Here is a 20026-nt window from a genome sequence, read left to right as displayed (position 1 = left end):
TATTACTGTGTAATTACCACTGGTAATAAGAAGGTAAATACAGAGGAATTACAGCTGAAGTACTAAGTAAAACCGTGTAGTTGTAACTGTTTTAGGTTGGTAATAACTCCGATATTGTGTACTTCCTAGGAAATTAGGCAACCAATTCTTATAAACACCTATTATCCAAGGTTTATGTTGGTAACAGCCCAAATTTAATGATGTACTATCTAGAAATTAGCATAGTGCTTTCCAATAAAATACTATTTCTTAGTTATTATTCATAGCTACACCCATTTAGAAAGGGTTTATTCGATTTACCACTATGGAATTACTTACCTGGTAACAACCCTCTGCAGGAAGTTTTCCTCTAGTGTCATGGTACATCTTCTTAAATACTGGGTACAAAGCCGTTTGTTTCCATGGTATTACCAGGTTCTTACCATATAATTTATAATAGATTCCATTATCCATGCAGTCAACACAAACATGTACCATGTACGTTCTGCGACGTTACCAAGTAAAACACGACAACTTACCCAGTAATTATGCTGAAACTGTACTGTAAAAGGAAGCCTCGTTTGTTTCCATGGTATTACCAGGTTCTTACCATATAATTTGTAATACATTATTCCCTTTTCCATGCAGTCAACACAAACTTGTACCATGTACGTTCTGTGACGTTACCAAGTAAAACACGACAATTTACCCAGTAATTAAGCTGAAACTGTACTGTAAAAGGAAGCCTTGTTTGTTTCCATGGTATTACCAGGTTCTTACCATATAATTTGTAATACATTATTCCCTTTTCCATGCAGTCAACACAAACTTGTACCATGTACGTTCTGTGACGTTACCAAGTAAAACACGACAATTTACCCAGTAATTAAGCTGAAACTGTACTGTAAAAGGAAGCCTCGTTTGTTTCCATGGTATTACCAGGTTCTTACCATATAATTTGTAATACATTATTCCCTTTTCCATGCAGTCAACACAAACTTGTACCATGTACGTTCTGCGACGTTACCAAGTAAAACACGACAATTTACCCAGTAATTAAGCTGAAACTGTACTGTAAAAGGAAGCCTTGTTTATTTCCATGGTATTACCAGGTTCTTACCATATAATTTGTAATACATTATTCCCTTTTCCATGCAGTCAACACAAACTTGTACCATGTACATTCTGCGACGTTACCAAGTAAAACACGACAATTTACCCAGTAAGTAAGCTGAAACTGTACTGTAAAAGGAAGCCTAGTTTGTTTCCATGGTATTACCAGGCTCTTACCATATAAGTTGTAACTGGTTATTCCCTTTTCCATGCAATCAACACAAACCATATATGTTCTGCAACATCGTTCACCAGTAGTTAAGCACTTTAATTGTTGTTATAAAACCCCAAACCACTGTTGATGAAAGGCATATTAGAATTAAACAAAATCAAAGGCTTATCTTTCAAACAATGCATATCTCACAAACAGGCACTGAACACTGAAGAAATCGGACAAAAAAAAGAGCCGTCCACATCAACTCAATTTAAATGTTACTGAGGGTGTTTTCATAAAACACATGACATTGTTATGGCAAGTGACCACATGGAAGACTGCTTCAACCTCTTCAATTTGAATAAGCGGTGAATGCCATGCAGCAATCTGCCTATGGGAGCATCTTTGTGGTCATTCACAAACCAATGAGTCCACTCGATGAATGAGAGATGACTCTTTAGTGTCTTCTCTGTGAGGTATCCCTGCAGTCTCCACATCTGGGATTTGAAGGCTGAACAAGACCTGACCAGGTACCTCCAAATCTCCCCTTCCATACTGTAATAAAGAATCAGAAGACAAGAAAATAAACATTAGGACTGTCAATTAATGAACATTTCTAGAACATGTAGAACTCAAAGATTATTTTTGTTTATTAGTTAAAAAAGGATGCTGATCCTCTGGCCATTGTGTTTGGTCATATTGAAAAGAGAAAAAGGCATAGCCATAAATACAGTTAATAGGACGGGAGGGGACAGGCTGTTAGCTCCGATTAGCACTTTAGCATCGAGCTAGCGGAGCTTCTGTCATTCAAATAACTCGGACATGTTGTTTAAAACCTATAACACCCAATTTATTAAAATATCCGGATTTAATCGGGCTCTCTCCCATAAGTACAGTTAATAGGACGGGAAGAGACAGGCTCTGTTAGCCCCGGTTAGCGCAATGCTAAAGAGCAGCTCTACCGGAGCATGCCACCTCAACAGGTGCAAGTTAGCCTCCGGTTTGATATTCGCCGGATATTCGGTTTACCACCCAATCGGATTCATCAACATAAGTGCAATACATTACGGGCTTAGTATGTTGAGGACGGTTTAGGACGGCGTATCGCGAAAATCACAAACACATGTTGTCGCCATCGATGTCTGTGCAACAACGTCATTTACGTTCTGGCTGCTACCTGTTTTAGGGACCGTCAACAAGTTACACTCACCGACTGGTGGCAGAGACGTTACCATGGAATTGTTTCAGACAGGAAATTAATCACACAAATATATTGAAATATAGTTAATCATAATGCAGTTAATAGTTTAATATTCGACAAAAATCGACTAAACTATATTTGAAATTATTAATTGCATCCCGTTTAACAATAATGCAATATATTAGCAAAGTTACCTGCAGTAAGTAGCAGCCCACCATTGGCAACTACTACTACAATCAGGTGACAAAATGTATTTTTTTTAGTGATTTTTATGTTATTTTATATGATTTATTTCCAGAAACAATTCCATGGTAACGTCTCTGCCACCAGTCGGTTTGTGTAACTTGTTGACGGTCCCTAAAACAGGTAGCAGCCAGAACGTAAATGACGTTGTTGCACAGACATCGATGGCGACAACATGTGTTTGTGATTTTCGCGATACGCCGTCCTAAACCGTCCTCAACATACTAAGCCCGTAATGTATTGCACTTATGTTGATGAATCCGATTGGGTGGTAAACCGAATATCCGGCGAATATCAAACCGGAGGCTAACTTGCACCTGTTGAGGTGGCATGCTCCGGTAGAGCTGCTCTTTAGCATCGCGCTAACCGGGGCTAACAGAGCCTGTCTCTTCCCGTCCTATTAACTGTACTTATGGTAGAGAGCCCGATTAAATCCGGATATTTTAATAAATTGGGTGTTATAGGTTTTAAACAACATGTCCGAGTTATTTGAATGACAAGCTCCGCTAGCTCGATGCTAAAGTGCTAATCGGAGCTAACAGCCTGTCCCCTCCCGTCCTATTAACTGTATTTATGGCTATGCCTTTTTCTCTTTTCAATATGACCAAACACAATGGCCAGAGGATCAGCATCCTTTTTTAACTAATAAACAAAAATAATCTTTGAGTTCTACATGTTCTAGAAATGTTCATTAATTGACAGTCCTAATGTTTATTTTCTTGTCTTCTGATTCTTTATTACAGTATGGAAGGGGAGATTTGGAGGTACCTGGTCAGGTCTTGGTCAGCCTTCAAATCCCAGATGTGGAGACTGCAGGGATACCTCACAGAGAAGACACTAAAGAGTCATCTCTCATTCATCGAGTGGACTCATTGGTTTGCGAATGACCACAAAGATGCTCCCATAGGCAGATTGCTGCATGGCATTCACCGCTTATTCAAATTGAAGAGGTTGAAGCAGTCTTCCTTGTGGTCACTTGCCATAACAATGTCATGTGTTTTATGAAAACAACATCAGTAACATTTAAATTGAGTTGATGTGGACGGCTTTTTTTTGTCCGATTTCTTCAGTGTTCAGTGCCTGTTTGTGAGATATGCATTGTTTGAAAGATAAGCCTTTGATTTTGTTTAATTCTAATATGCCTTTCATCAACAGTGGTTTGGGGTTTTATAACAACAATTAAAGTGCTTAACTACTGGTGAACGATGTTCCAGAACATATATGGTTTGTGTTGATTGCATGGAAAAGGGAATAACCAGTTACAACTTACATGGTAAGAGCCTGGTAATACCATGGAAACAAACTAGGCTTCCTTTTACAGTACAGTTTCAGCTTACTTACTGGGTAAATTGTCATGTTTTACTTGGTAACGTCGCAGAACGTACATGGTACAAGTTTGTGTTGACTGCATGGAAAAGGGAATAATGTATTACAAATTATGTGGTAAGAACCTGGTAATACCATGGAAATAAACAAGGCTTCCTTTTACAGTACTGTTTCAGCTTAATTACTGGGTAAATTGTCGTGTTTTACTTGGTAACGTCGCAGAACGTACATGGTACAAGTTTGTGTTGACTGCATGGAAAAGGGAATAATGTATTTCAAATTATATGGTAAGAACCTGGTAATACCATGGAAACAAACGAGGCTTCCTTTTACAGTACAGTTTCAGCTTAATTACTGGGTAAATTGTCGTGTTTTACTTGGTAACGTCACAGAACGTACATGGTACAAGTTTGTGTTGACTGCATGGAAAAGGGAATAATGTATTACAAATTATATGGTAAGAACCTGGTAATACCATGGAAACAAACGAGGCTTCCTTTTACAGTACAGTTTCAGCTTAATTACTGGGTAAATTGTCGTGTTTTACTTGGTAACGTCACAGAACGTACATGGTACAAGTTTGTGTTGACTGCATGGAAAAGGGAATAATGTATTACAAATTATATGGTAAGAACCTGGTAATACCATGGAAACAAACGAGGCTTCCTTTTACAGTACAGTTTCAGCTTAATTACTGGGTAAATTGTCGTGTTTTACTTGGTAACGTCACAGAACGTACATGGTACAAGTTTGTGTTGACTGCATGGAAAAGGGAATAATGTATTACAAATTATATGGTAAGAACCTGGTAATACCATGGAAACAAACGAGGCTTCCTTTTACAGTACAGTTTCAGCATAATTACTGGGTAAGTTGTCGTGTTTTACTTGGTAACGTCGCAGAACGTACATGGTACATGTTTGTGTTGACTGCATGGATAATGGAATCTATTATAAATTATATGGTAAGAACCTGGTAATACCATGGAAACAAACGGCTTTGTACCCAGTATTTAAGAAGATGTACCATGACACTAGAGGAAAACTTCCTGCAGAGGGTTGTTACCAGGTAAGTAATTCCATAGTGGTAAATCGAATAAACCCTTTCTAAATGGGTGTAGCTATGAATAATAACTAAGAAATAGTATTTTATTGGAAAGCACTATGCTAATTTCTAGATAGTACATCATTAAATTTGGGCTGTTACCAACATAAACCTTGGATAATAGGTGTTTATAAGAATTGGTTGCCTAATTTCCTAGGAAGTACACAATATCGGAGTTATTACCAACCTAAAACAGTTACAACTACACGCTACTTAGTTGAGTTGATGGGTAATAGTGGAGGTTTTACTTAGTACTTCAGCTGTAATTCCTCTGTATTTACCTTCTTATTACCAGTGGTAATTACACAGTAATACACTATAATTTACCGGATAATTCCTCTGTATTTACCTTCTTATTACCAGTGGTAATTACCCAGTAATACACTATGATTTACCATGTATTTACCGGGTAACTACCTCTGTATTTACCTTCTTATTACCAGTGGCAATTACCCAGTAATACACTATGATTTACCATGTATGTACCGGGTAAATACCTAGTAATTAGGGGACTGTAAAAGGAAGGGTTACCGAAGCGTTTCAACATGGTCTGATTGAAGTGCTGAAGTGTACTGACTTGGTGTAGGTGTGCATATTAAATACATCTTAAGCCCACTGACGACAACTCTTGAGTCAGACAGATTCTTTGTAATGGCTCTTCGCACTTGCATTTCGTCCAACCTTCCCTCAATCCTTGGAATGGTCTTGTCTAGTGTCTTAAATTAGATTGGATAGCACTGTTCTGATCCCCTCAGGGAGAAGCTGTAAGCCAGTACGACATCAGACACTTTGCGGACCATGTGCTGGCTGCTCTGGATCCATGATTTTCAGCTTATTTTGCTTTTTCGCTCGATTTCCACTCAGTCCTTATCCATGGCCATTTCACTATCAGTACTTTTGCCAATCATACTTGTTTCCTTCGCAGTATGTGGATCAAGTCACAATGCAAAATGTGGCTCATCTTCCATAGGAAAAAAGTATAATATTTGTTTTTCACGAAATTGTCATTTGTCACTTCTACAAACTGCAAAAAGAAAATAGGCTGAAAAGCATTCTGTTCCTTTAATGATATTTAGAGCCAACAAGCCGATGAAATATGTATTTATGTTTATGTAGTGAATTGAGATAGAATGAGACAATTTGTGGTTGGTGTTGTTTTTGCTGCTAGCTAAGCTGTATTTCGTGACAGAAGCTGAGTCTGATAAATATTAACAAACAGAAATTTATCTTTCGGTTGACATTTACCAGGTTTGCTGAATTTGGGACTTTTTGCAACCAGTGCAGGAAATTAGCTATCAAAAAGTTGCTTCTTTCTCGTCCTTGGTTTGTTTACTGTTTGGTAGTCCAATGAAGTGTCCTGTTCAGTTGGACTCTTTTCTCTTCTTAATTAATCGTCACTTATCAGGACATTATTAATATTCTATGTATTCAAATAACGAATATTCTCACAAAGCGAAACTATGGTGTATCGACAATTAAAAGAGACACTGCAGTCTGCTAAACTGCAGTGTTTGGTCTGGAATCTTGAAGTGTACTTAAAGCAAAATACTAGTTATGATCCAGGCTGTTATTACTTTGGCGCTTTAGTCCAAGCAAAGTACTAGTTCTGAAACATGCTGTTGGTATTATTAGGCTTCTGTCATTTTGAGCCCGGAAGACTCCCCTTTAAGTCTGTAGGTTTTCAAAACTGTAGTTTGTCAATGTGGTGCATTGTTGCGTTCATTGCATTCATACACATGGGATGATTCTCGCCACGTCTTGGCTGTGTGTTGCCGGTATGTAGTGTAATTTTGCAGTTATGCCTGCTGTTCACTGATCCTGCATGTTGCCACGGCAATGTGACATCCTTCATTCTGTGGAATATAAATGCTCACCATAATTGGCAATGCTCCTTTTGTGATGGGACTCGGGAGTGATTGTGTACCTTCAGATTTGCATGTATGGTGATGAGAGAATCCTTTGACGATGGGTTAGTCAGGCACACAATGGGTCTAAAGATGGCTTTGTTGGATGTTTGATGATCTGGGGTAGGCTTGCAGAAAAGAAAATAACTAAAAAGAATATGATGTCTTTTTTTTCAACTCCAGATTGTAATATCGTATGTGTTTGTGTGTGTCCTGAAATAGATATGCATGGAAATGTTAGAAAAAATAGTTAACGCTGTCCCATTTCAATCAATCAGGAAATTCTTGTTCCGATCACCCACTTTCCCGACCTATCCTTTTGAAATGCTGTCAATGTCAGAACACTATGTGTCACTGCACCCTCTGTTAGTTCAATGTGAATGCAATCTGTCTACAGATATCCTGCCACATCAATTCACTACTAAGTAGGTTGGGGCTGTTTATTTGGGCCAAAAAGCTGTGGATGTATTCAAGCACCGTCCCCTGATCAAACACGAGTACTTGGAAGGGAATACACAGAGAAGGGCTGAATTGACTTTTTGTGTGCCTTTCTCTTAGAGATGGACAGGCACATCGTTATTTGCTTGAAAACATTGCAGTGGTGGCAAAGTGTGTTTCGGTTCAACAGCATATATTTGACAGGACCTTGGATTCCATGTGAAATCCTGGACTGAAGTGCCTGTAAGGGTTTTCCACCTTGTGACCTCCTCTTCACCTGTCATAGAAAGATCAGAGTCTGTCAACCATGGTACCATGCAGTGGTAGGGCACTGCCCGTTTAGGTGCACTACTGTGCTCCCACGTGCAAGTGCTGCACAAGGCCAACATGACCTTATCAACCGCTCTACACACACACACACACACACACACACACACACACACACACACACACACACACACACACACACACACACACACACACACACACACACACACACACACACACACACACACACACACACACACACACACACAGGATATGTGCTTTTGACAGTGGAGAGAAGATTAGACACCAAACCAAGGATTCATTTGTAACGTTTATTGGCATGGAGATGAGTGGAATAGAAGATTTAAATAAATTAACCTTCAGCGAATCCCTCGAGGCATGAGGAATGACAAGGGGGTGGGGAGATTCTCCTCGTGTTGCTGATGTAGTGAATACAGATGTGACATGTTTCTGGGCTGAGGGAGCACTCTGTTACCAGCCGACCTACAAGTAAACCAGTGTGTATTGAATCTCCACTAGAGCTGTGGAATCTAGCTTTCAAGTAGGATCCGGGGGACTTTTACAAAGAACATCCAAACCTACTGAAACAATAGTGGACATCAAGCTGTGAAACTCCAACTGTGTTGGACACCCTTTGCGTTTTTCATGTTTGAATTCGCCCTCTATGATTGATAGGCCAAATTGGTGTGATTTGCAAAGCAGGATTATTTGTAGGTATGAGCCATTCTCAAAGGGGACTATTTATTCCAGCATACATTTTTAACAGCAGAGAATTGATTAACCTTTACCCAAGCTCTTGCAGTTTGAGCATTTGGTGTAAAATATTTGACCTTTCCTATTTATGATACAAACTTTGATTGGTGTCTGTGACATTTATTTTATTGCAAAAAAAATGGCATATCATAATGATGGCTGAAATAGTCTAATTCTGACCAAATGTGAAACTTGGGAAAGTTTATTCGCTTTAGTGGGAAATTGTGTTTTTACTCCTATCTGTGGTAAGATTTGTCCTTAGTCAGAGTAACGTTAACAAACTTAATTCATACTTAATATCACATATGAGATATTCCATCATATATCATGTTGCCATTTTTTAAATAACTTTCAGTCATCAATCCATCTGCCACACACTAAACTGTGTACCCTAACCGTCTCCAGTGGGTCTGAGCAGAAGCAGCATCTTCAAGTAGATTTATTTGTAAAGGGCAGGATCACACAAGTGTGTGAGCAGTATAACTAAACGTGTAGAGCATTTTCATAAAATGAAGGGTCATTACATGAGACGTGGCCGACCCCATGTGGGGAATGAAAGCTGTGAAAGAGAAAGTGCCATGCATAACAAAATCCACTCTGAGAAAAAAATTTCACATTTCTGTCAACGATACAATCCATGGAGTCCCAGCCAGTCTTTGTGAAATAAAGTCGAGGCCCTGTGCCAGACTAATTAGGCAATACAATTTTCCCAAAAGTTACAGCCACTGCAAGTCATTTTAACTACTTACTGTCGAACCCTTAATTTGGTTGTGAATGCTGCCACAATCAACAACGGTAGACGCTGCAGAGCCAAGGCACGTAGTTCGCCTAGTCATCGCCTAGCCCCGTCCAAACTGAGAACATCGCCAGACTTCAATTCTCGATGGCAAACGTTAGACTCGACCCCTTCACTCATGAAGGATGTCATCACCATTTGAACATGAACGGTTTTGAATGTAGAAATAAAGTTTGTGACGTGCCGCGTGGAGCATATGACAGCGATGGTGACGCAGCATTTTCAGTGGAGCCCTGGGGGGGTCACTCCCCTCCACTCATACTTATAAATACACAGGAAGAGCCACGCAGGGATAATAAGCATCAAGGAGATTCCTCAGCTGCCTGGCACATTTCTCCTTCCACCGCTAAGCCATATAAGTACGATGACTACTGGTGTGTTCATCTTCTATTTCCTTACCTTTTATAGCGTGCATGATGCAGATGAGGCCTGACGTTATTTGTTTTGCTCCCGGCTATGAAAAGAGATGTTGTCTTATCTGGCCGAACCATCCAGCCACCACCTCCATGGTGGATCTGTGACTCATTGGTCCCTTGTCAGGTGTCACGAGAGGTCTTTTTTAATTAATTTACTGTCACCAGCCGAGACAGAATTTCAATGTATTTTAAGCATTCACCCCGCCTTTGACCTGATGTTCGGCCAAGCCGAAAACTATTTATTGATCTTAGGTGGTCGGTGGTCTGAATACGGTATGCCTCCAAGCAACAACTGGAATGTGACTCTAGACATCAATGATGGATCTGTAGCTAAACATGCTCTCCTTGTCTCCTTTTTTGCACTTCTCTGCCTTGTTTTTCGCTCAACATTAGATGACAAACAACGGTTCACTGGACAGGAAGTTGCTGACTCTTGAGTAAACGGAGCAACCCCATGTGCCCTAGATGCCTCAGAGTTTATTTTAGTCAAAGGAATTTTATAACTTCTTGAACAAATCTTCCACTAGCGAATGCTTTCTTATCATGTCTTATATTCACCAACATCTCTGCTGTCAGTTGGTTCAGGCTTCCCGGGGTATAGACTGGGTTGGAATGAAACAAACTGTGTCTGTGCACTGAAATCTTGGTATTTTTTCAGCACAAAATGGATAACTGGTGAACCCCATGGTTTTATCATTTCTAATTGGACAACAGTATTGGGACTTCCTGATCCCTCTGTCTAAATAGATTATTGTGAATAAATGTTTTCATTAAACAGCGTTGGTTCCACGGAGACCAACTGCCAGATCATGACCTCTAAAAATGTAATTGCTCCTGTTATTTTAATATGAATGCGTCTCATTGTGGATGCAATCGCATTATTTTGTGGGTTCTGACTGTTGGCCAGATGGGCTGGTAATATGAATCTGCATATAGCAATTTCACATTAACTGGTCTTATTTCTATCCATTTGGTTTCCCTTAGCAATTTACTGCTGCGTAGGATTTGAATATAGTTTTTCTGCTGGCAGAAATCTCGGTTGGCGTTTCAGAACTAGTGGACATTAATTGTTTGCGTCGTCGAGCATGGTTTATGCAGTTGGCCTTTTTCACTTTCCCTAGTTTCTTCTTATACTTATTTTATTTTTTGTTCATTTTATGATACAAATTCCAAGTGTGTAAGGTGAATATTTATGAAAATCAATATATTAAAATAATAATGAACAACCAATGCTATGTTCAATCTAATGACTTTACTGATGGACACTTTATTGATGACTGGTGCACCTTGTAAATGTGCAGTGTCTAGAATTGAAGGGCATCAAGCGCAACGGACTTGACAGAAATGGATTATAATATTCATAAGTATCATAAGCCTCAGAATGAGCCCTTTGATATCTACACAGGGAGGGGTACTCCCCCCGGAGCTCGGCCTGCCGTCACAGTAGAGCAGAATGGACAACTGGCTCTAAAGAGAACACTTATTACAATTATTTTGTTTCATGATCGCTATCTTACTTGTAAGAGATGACCTATAGTTTTACTGTCTAAATAACTAAATGCAATTGATTAATCCGTCAATGGAACACCCTCGTTTGACAGCTACTCGATGCTGTCAACATTTTGGACGTATCCATCTGGGGGATAGTTGATGATGGTTGTTGCAATATACAACTTCAACGCTCTTGTAAGCTTGTGTCTTGTAGTTGAATTGCTTAAAACAGAATCATACTGGCAAATAGTTGTAACACCTCCTCCGGATTTATTGTAACCATTAGAACTATTCTGGCTAGCTTTTAGATTATTAACCTAATGAGCGCTAGCAGTATAATTCAATCTAATTACGTTATGTTACAGAAAAGGACCATCTAGAAATATCACAAGCAAAAACAGGTCCTCGTTCAATGTTGAAACAAAGCCATGCTCTAATAGCGTTAACAAGGGCACTTACCACAATCTGTAACGTCCGTGTTTAATTACAGTGGTGGATTCAAAGAAGCCTTGGCGAGAAACCTATCTCGGTATCTACTTCCTACTTATTCCGTTTAATCACTCCTGCCATGCTTAGATTATAAATTCATCAAATGTGACTACAGACGTTAATGGAAACGCAATTAAAAGGAGGACGACAGACCCACCTGCTTGTCATTATACCTGTCTGCCCGCTCAATGAATAAAGCGCTGCCTGGTCCATTCTGCGGTGTCTCAAGGTAGACCATAACCTTCCCTTTTGACTTTGAATAAGTCCCAGCCCTCCCCTCCCCCCTCCACTCCCTTCATTGCCTCCGGTACTTGATTAATGACGAACCTCCCCAGCCATCATCACCCCGACGCCGGGCGGCTGGTTTCAACAACTCAGGGCCTTGCTATACACCGTGGAGCAGAAACCTCTGGCTCTGCCTCAGCAATGGGTGTAGTCCCTGTCAATATGTTGGATTGAGGTCAGGCCACATTTAGTTTGTTTAACTTTTCCTCGGTTATCTGATTTATTTCTACTCTCCCCGGAAGGGACCCTGGTTTTCTCTCGTGGTGTTTTCGTTCTCGCTCCAATCTGTCGTTGGATTGTATTGTGTTGTGTGTGTTTACCTACATCCATGCAGTTTATGCATCATTTATAGATATATAAACGGTTGATGGATACTGTATGTTGTTGTTGCAATGGGCTGAATTAATGCAGCATTTATGTTTCCCCCAGAAAATGTCTTAGTCAAGGTGGTCAAGGAGCGGCGGGGGGGGGGGGGGGGGGGGTCTCCATTTCAATTCCATTCAAAAAGCCTTATGGCACGACCATTGTTGTAACAGTATTACTGATGCATTATTGATCTTTATTTTTTACACCTGATGGAACTATGTTTTCTTTCCCCAGGAGAGTTTTCTACTTTGTTAATGCATAATAATTAAAAAAAATATATATATATTTTTTTTATATACATTGGTAGTCAAGGCGGGGCCCTATATTGCTGTTAAGGCGGCCGCCAAAACAACACAGTACTGGGGGAAACACTGATCTATAGGTTACTTACAAATGAGTAAAGGATTATTATTCTAATGGCAGCAAACCCCTACTAAAGTTTTTTGATCACAAATCTCGTCACAGGAAACGTTCATGAGAGCATAGTATTAGCATGCGGGGAACATGTGTGTGCATATCTTGGACATGTGTTTATTTCCAGCCGTAGCCTCTCTATTTGTTGTCAGAGCTCGTACATGAGTATTGAAATCACCATAAATCCAATCATGCACTTTAGAGTGCTACTTTGTCCTTCTGCCACGAGCCTCACAGCATGATAGTTGGGCATCTGTCTGTGTTGACATTAGTTACCGGTAGTGTTTGATATCATATTCACCGCACATTAGCCCAGCAATCTTCAATGCACTGTGTACTATTGATTCATTGATTCAGGGTTTTTTGTGTCCAATGCGGCTGGATGGCAATGTAATGACCCAGCAAATCTGATGACACTTTTGCTGATATTCTCATTGCTTCTTGCCTCGCTATGCCATCAATGGGGCGTTCTTGTTAATGTATCCTTCACAGGATGGCATATACGTAAGTGTATGCCTGTTTCCTTCAGAGCACGCCACTTACTCTGAGCCGCAGCTCCTTAGCCTAATGTGTCTTAGTTCAGCGTTTTTCCTGCTGTTTACCCTCCCCTCCCTGTCTTCCTCCTGATTCTAACCAGACCTCCTGGTTCCTTCACTCCCATCCCATATCGACGCCCGCTGACAATCTCCCTCCCTGCCGCCAGCTGCTGAACTCGCAGCCCAAACACATCGTCAGTCAGGCTGCCGACGCACCAGGAGCAGATAGGAGGGCAATGACCCAGCATTGACTCTGAACACACTCCATTACACGGTGTACATAAACTGAAACACTAACGCAACGGAGGGGGGGATAGGAAAACGGGCGAATATGGGAAGTGTACTAAACAGGAGGTTTACTGCACCAGGAGGAGGGCGCTGATGACTGTGTGAAATAGCCGGGCATGTGTTACCTATGGCCCAAGAGTGGCTCCTTGTGATGCCCTGTATTCGTACCGCCTGTTCAGTATTTTACTTGTCGACAGTTGTAGGCGAGCACCGCGGGAATAGATGGGATTTTGGTTGGGACGAGAATTGTTGTTGTATGGAAAGAAAGTGGTCCGACGATATCCCCGGGAAAGTGTGTGCTCGCGTGTGTGTATGAACCCTAACCCAACATCGAGCGAGACTGACTGGGTAAAAACCTGCTGTCTGAACCTATCCCGAATAGATCAGCCACATCCAGGCGAAATGCTCAGCCTTTATTTCACCAGATAAGGCCCGGCCTCAGGGTTTAGGCACGGCCTATGCCAGGGCTCTGCTGTGATTGTCCTCCTGTTTAGAGACATTTGTTTTGTATAGTCTATTCCTGTACATGGAAAAATCACCCTTGATGATTGATGCTGAATGGGTAAAAATCACATTTTCATGGAAATGGGAATGTGCTTTTCATTGGAATACAATTGTTTATGCAATTTTTCTGTTTACCTGGGCACACAAGAGATTGTGTAATAGGGAGCCTTGTGTTGTTGGTGTTTTTTTTATATCGGAGCCAATTATCATGAATAAAATATGGGGCCGGGTAGACTTTGGAAAGAACCAGAGTCGACGCCCAGCATCTGCAATGGAAAATAACCGTCCTTATTTCCCTTGTATCTATAAGAAAAAAAAATCTCTTAAATCGTAGTGACTATGTCGAATTTGGACGGAAATACATAGAAATGAATAAATGCACATATATCCGTGCAGCTCACAAAAATATTCTACTACCCAGTGTATTTAATTACAATCTGGCAGTTTACCGGGGTATTGGCTAAGAATTGGATTGTGCGTAAATAAAGGGATGTCCCTCGAATAAACACATAGTAAATGATTATCTGTGAACCATGGTTATCATCAAAAGTAAGACTTCTTTGGAAAGGATGACTTTTCTGAATGTATTACTTATTGGTGGAAAGTCTTGGGACTGGGAAGGCCTCAGATCTGGTTTCTCATGGAGACAACACACCCAGGCCCAAAACAAGTAGCATGCATTTTTCATGAATTTTGTCTCACTTTGGGCCACCCTGTTACGAATACTGTCAATAAGAAACTTTTGGTGAGAGTTTAGTAGCGTTTAGGAGCATATTTGATAGTTTGACAGGAATCACATCAAAACATTATTTCCTGAGAAATTCAAGATCCCAATTATGGTGGTTTTAATTATTAATGTGTGATGTTGTCACGTATTGCAATGTTTTGAGTCTGTCCGCCTATCAGGGCTCAGAGGAACATACTGTCTCAATGGATGCATTGGTAAATACCATCTGGTGTGGTATTGTGTAAAGAAGAATTCTCTCACTTTAACTGAATGCGTCTTACATTCATGTGTGCTCCTTAACCCTGTTGTTTTTCCAGTTACTGCTGCGTTATTGTGCGCATCGTATCATCTGTCTTTCTGCTTTCATATGTAATCCTGTCTCTAGTGTATCTGTCTGTCTACCCAGCCTCTTTGCCCATCTCAGCACAGAACTGCATTCAGATTAAACCACTGGATAATGACTAGTACCCATACCTGAATACATTATTAAATTAAATGATTTTGAATCGTCTTTTTTTGACCGCATCTTCAATTATTTGGAGTAGCTCTGGTCAAAAGCATCAGCTAAATACATTTTACGTAATATCCCCCACTCTACCTCTCTTGAACCATCCTGCCTTCACCTTTTGTTGGTGGCTAGTCATTTCGAGGATAGCATTTTCGGGGTTGCTGTTGAATACAAACATCCACCGTTTTTTTCTTTCCAACCTTGGGATGTTTCTCTGGAACGGAGAGTACTTTGCTCTGGCCTTGCATGGAAAGAGGAGGCATAACAAGTTTTTACACAATTGCAGTATACACAGGCTATGTGAACGACCATGGAGATGCAGGGAGAGACGAGAAAATGACGGGCTGTGAGGCTCTGTTTAAAGTTACAAACTAGGGACAGACTAGGGGTGAGTTGGCTCTCCAGTCTCCACATTCACTCGTCTGCTTTCTGTTTTCCGACCTTCGCATTTCCCTTCTGTGTGTCCTCTAACGCAGGGGTCCCAAAGGATTGTAGACGTTTGCTGTTGCACAAGCAAAACTATTTGTTCCCCTTTTCAGTCTCTGAACACACCAATGATCCAATGAAACGGATAACGTAGGAATGCATGCATCCTGCAACCCGACTCTGTCTCCTACTGTGCACCACTCACCGGGTCGTGACCCACCAAAACCCAGTCTCTAATGTCTCATCCCCCTTTTCTCTCTCCGTCAGGCCTCAACGCGCTGACCTTTGACCCATCCAGCAACAACGAGCCCCTCCAGTTCGGCGGTGGCGCCGGGGCACCGCTGGTGACGGACTGCGTCCCTCCCCTGGAGAACGGAGCAGAGAACAGCAAGAAGAGGAAGCGGGTCAGCCTGCCCCAAGGTACGGTACCTACGCCCCCCTCCAGCGGGCTTTACACAGACCGCTGTCCCGTGGTCACTGCGATACGCAACAGTACTGAGGCTTAACCGTGCGAGCCTTGCCTGGTTGCCATATCGGCAACGGCAAAACGTGTGGCAGAGATGAGGCATACAGTAGTTAAAGTAGTCATAATAGTAGGAGTCATAGAATGGCCCTATTCTTTGCTCTTCTTGGATTGATGCTCTCCGCCCTGATGTCATAAAGTAGTGGTATAATAAATTAAGCTTGGTTAAGGCACTTTTGTTGTTCGTTCGTTTTTTTTTAGGTCAGGCAGCTGCTCTCAGCCGTGGGTGTGGGTGTGGGTGTTGGGGGGTTGGGGGGTTGGGGGGGGGGAGAGTGTGTGATGTGAGGACTTTTAATCAGTGTGGTTGTGGCTTTTAATTACATGTCAAACTGAAGAAGGACTGTCCAATTAATTTCATTATGAGGAGGAGAAGTAACACGGCCATTTAGATAGGGGTGTTGTTGCTGACTCTGTTTGCAGTGTGATGGTAGAATTTGTGTTAATTAAGCAGTAGTCCACTCTGCAATTTCCCTCACTCGATACCTAATTTATGTACGTGGATCTTGCATGGAATCCTACTTGGAACTTATCGTGAATGTTATTACACAATTCATGTTGTTGAGGTGCATGGATTGATGCAATGTCACATGCATATACATCACTTGAGCTGAAAGCTGGAAAATTGGACCGTTATTTACCAATTTGCATGAGTTCGAAATTATGAATACAGAATTAATGGAAAGTCCAGTGGTTCGACAAACTTATTGAACAAATGAGCGCATGGTGATTTAATCGGTGATTGAGGATTTTGTAATGGGCAGGGTTCTTCACTTATTTAAAGTAACAGTTTTATTCAAAGAATCATTTCAATATATGAATATATATGATATACTATATCAACTTTGTCCCATTAGGTCTATTGGTCAGGTCCAGCCTGCTCATTTTTAATTAAATATGTAGAAATCTAGATTACATCAGCATTATGCATGATGTTGTCAAAGGCTTTATGAAGCAAGCTCATTGATATTTCCGTGAGATTCAAATTCTATGTGACGAATATGTATTTTATTTCCGCACTCTGTATAAATATCTTGCATGTATTGAAATTTAAATACGTAATTTGCCTAACTTCAACTATTGGTGTCGTTTCTGGGTTAGTCCTGCTGTGAGTGTGATGTGTTAGTGTTGACTTTATACTAGCATCAACCAGTCTCTTAAAAGTGGTTGCACCCAACGTGATATCTGCCTTCCAGTCACTTGGTGCGTGTGCTTCGGCGAATCATAATGAAGCCCTATAAACACAGAGGGCCTATGAACTGCACAGCAGCACGGCAGAGGCAAGCAAAGCAAGGCAAGCCAATCCTAGGCTTGCACATGCGATATACAATACCCTCATGAAGTATTTTCCAGTATTGGAAAATCTGAGTGTAGGATTAAGGACCACTGACCTGCTGTGACTCTCCCTCTGCTCAGCGGCGGGAGTCTGCCAGTTGAAGCCATGCCCTCCAGCCCCAGCATCCCAATCCAAAGCCCAACCCAGAACATCTGGGGACCTGTAGCTCCGCCGGTTTTCCAGGCTGGGATGGCTGGTGCTGGCTGCAGGTTGCCAGTGTGCCTCACCAGGCTCTGGCCCACTCCTGCCAGTGCCTCGGAGGAGGACACTTGATGGAGCACCAAATCATGAACAGCCGTGCAGATTTAGCCTCGTTAGTGTAACCCTAATGAGATAGATTCATTTCATAATGCGCCGCAATGCTCCCCGCTAATCCATTACACACGTAGCCGTGCATGCAAAAACACAAACACACACACACACACAAACACGCACACATGCAACGCACAAAACCAAAGCACACCTGGAGTCCGACAATTATTTCTTCAGTTGTCCAAGCGTGAATCTTAAATCTAAAATCGAAATCGCTATGATTAAAAGTTTATCGCGAAAGGCCAAGTGTTCCAAGTTAGTTTAAAATGGATTTGTGTGCGGTCTGGGGGAGGTATGTCATCACCTCTTCCAGCCAACTCAACGTTCCTGCCCAGAAGGAAAGGTTGTTGTTTCTAGTTCCCCAGCACTTTCCAGAACGCGCAACACCTGGAAGGAGGTGGACCCCGCCGTGTCCCTTGAGCAATGCATGAGCCTTTCTCCTGTTTCAGCAGCGTATTCATGGCCATGAATGTAGCTGTCTGCTGTGGGTGTGGCCCCTCTGTTGTTGTTTTGGGGCTATGGAGGCAATGAATATTTCATTGCCTTGCAATTTTGGATCATATAGAGTTAGTTAAATAATGCGCTTATCTTATTTACTTGGTGTCTTATCACTTTCCAGCCCCTTTAGTGTGTGTGTGTGTGTGTGTGTGTGTGTGCCTTATAAACAAGGCCCCCGGGCCTCAGGGAATTCCGTATTAGTTTTCCGTTCTTTATTCAGGGTTTTAGTTGAGTAATTCTTTTTGTTATCAGTTTCTACTGCAGAGTTGGATCCTGCTCCTCTATCTCTGCCACTTTGAGCTGCAGGGGGTGAGCAGAATGAGGAGGTAAAACGCCAGGGGGGTCTATCTGGAGGGCTTTTTCCCCCTTTTATGAATACAGATTTCAATGGCTCTGCCACGGTTTTCATTTTGTCTCTCTTCTTGCCCGACTCTGCCTGCCTCCTTTTTCACAACAACAATTTATTGTTATACGCACCGTGTGTTTGCCCTCCTAGGTGCACTCGTTCATTGTGCACTAGAACATTGCTGGAAATCCTTCAAAGCTTTTTGAAGTCGTAGCCTGTTCTGCTATGTATTGATGTGGTTTTGAATTATATCTGATCGTATATCTGATATGGTAAGGTAGGTTCTGTTGTTCAGACGAAAACCTGGAATACGTGCTCCCCCTAATGTTTATATTAAAAGAAATGATTGCGTACAATGTGTTGTAGACCTCATAACCCAGTTCATGCATTATGTTTATGTAAACATAAGGAAAAACGACACCCTTTTGTAATAGACTGGCCTTGGGTGAATGGGTTTCAAAGGTGTCCGGCTGACAAAAAAAATAATGTTCATGAAATTTTGAAAAAAAAAATTAAATAGCGGTTTACCATCTTGCGTTGACTACTTCTGTTGTGTTTACTATGAACCGCTTTTTTCTTTCTTCTCCATTGAATCTCATGCACGGCAACGGCACCAAGTGGTATTGAGTCCCCTCGCTGTTCAGGCGGGTTCATGCTAAACAGGGCAAAGCACTACTATTAGCTTGTAGCTGCTACAGTTTATATCCGGATTAAAGGCCTACATACTTGTGCTTGTTATAGCAATCGCTGACTATAATGTTTTTTTCAGACCATATGTCTCTGGAACACACGGGTGTTGAAATCCATGGATATTGTCTCATGACACACACACACACAGGCATTCTCTCACTGCAAAATAATGAGCTGGCCTACTAGCATAAGCATGGGGAGGGGGCTGACATATGGGACCTCTCGCCGCAGCTGCAGGATGTTTGAAGGTAAAGTTAGTGAAGCAATGTGATCCTCGGTGTATATCTGTTGATGTTCAAAAGACAGGTTGTCAGACAGCCTGGTATCCTCTGGGGGTTGGCGGTGTGTCTGTGTGTGGGTGTGTGGCGTATGTTCCTCGCGGTTTGTTTAGGCTTCTGGCGATGAACCGACGCGTTTCCCGATGGGTCCGTCTGACAGAAATCTCCTTATCTCGTATTGACATCATGATGTATCAGTAAAGTGAGGACACTCACTGGCTGTATAAATCACGGCTGACTGGGTCCTCAGACTGGGATGTGTGCTGTCTCCGGTCCACACACCGTGTTTATTTATGA

At 41.5% G+C, this 20026-nt stretch overlaps 1 protein-coding gene across 3 annotated transcripts in view; it reads left to right on the top strand.

The window, feature by feature from the left end:
• The window catches only part of enox2 (ecto-NOX disulfide-thiol exchanger 2), a 134156-nt gene that overhangs the window by 47139 nt on the left and 66991 nt on the right, over nucleotides 1–20026 (top strand). For all 3 annotated transcript variants that reach the window (XM_060062720.1, XM_060062719.1, XM_060062721.1), the window contains one exon: nucleotides 16017–16169. In XM_060062720.1, coding sequence (XP_059918703.1) covers nucleotides 16017–16169 — 153 coding nt within the window. The remainder of the gene's footprint in view (nucleotides 1–16016; nucleotides 16170–20026) is intronic.

The sequence above is a fragment of the Gadus macrocephalus genome, chromosome 10 (assembly GCF_031168955.1).
Source record: "Gadus macrocephalus chromosome 10, ASM3116895v1".
NCBI classification, from domain to species: Eukaryota; Metazoa; Chordata; class Actinopteri; order Gadiformes; family Gadidae; genus Gadus; species Gadus macrocephalus.
Note: the sequence above shows the minus strand (reverse complement) of the source record. Positions and strands in the feature narration are given on the sequence as shown.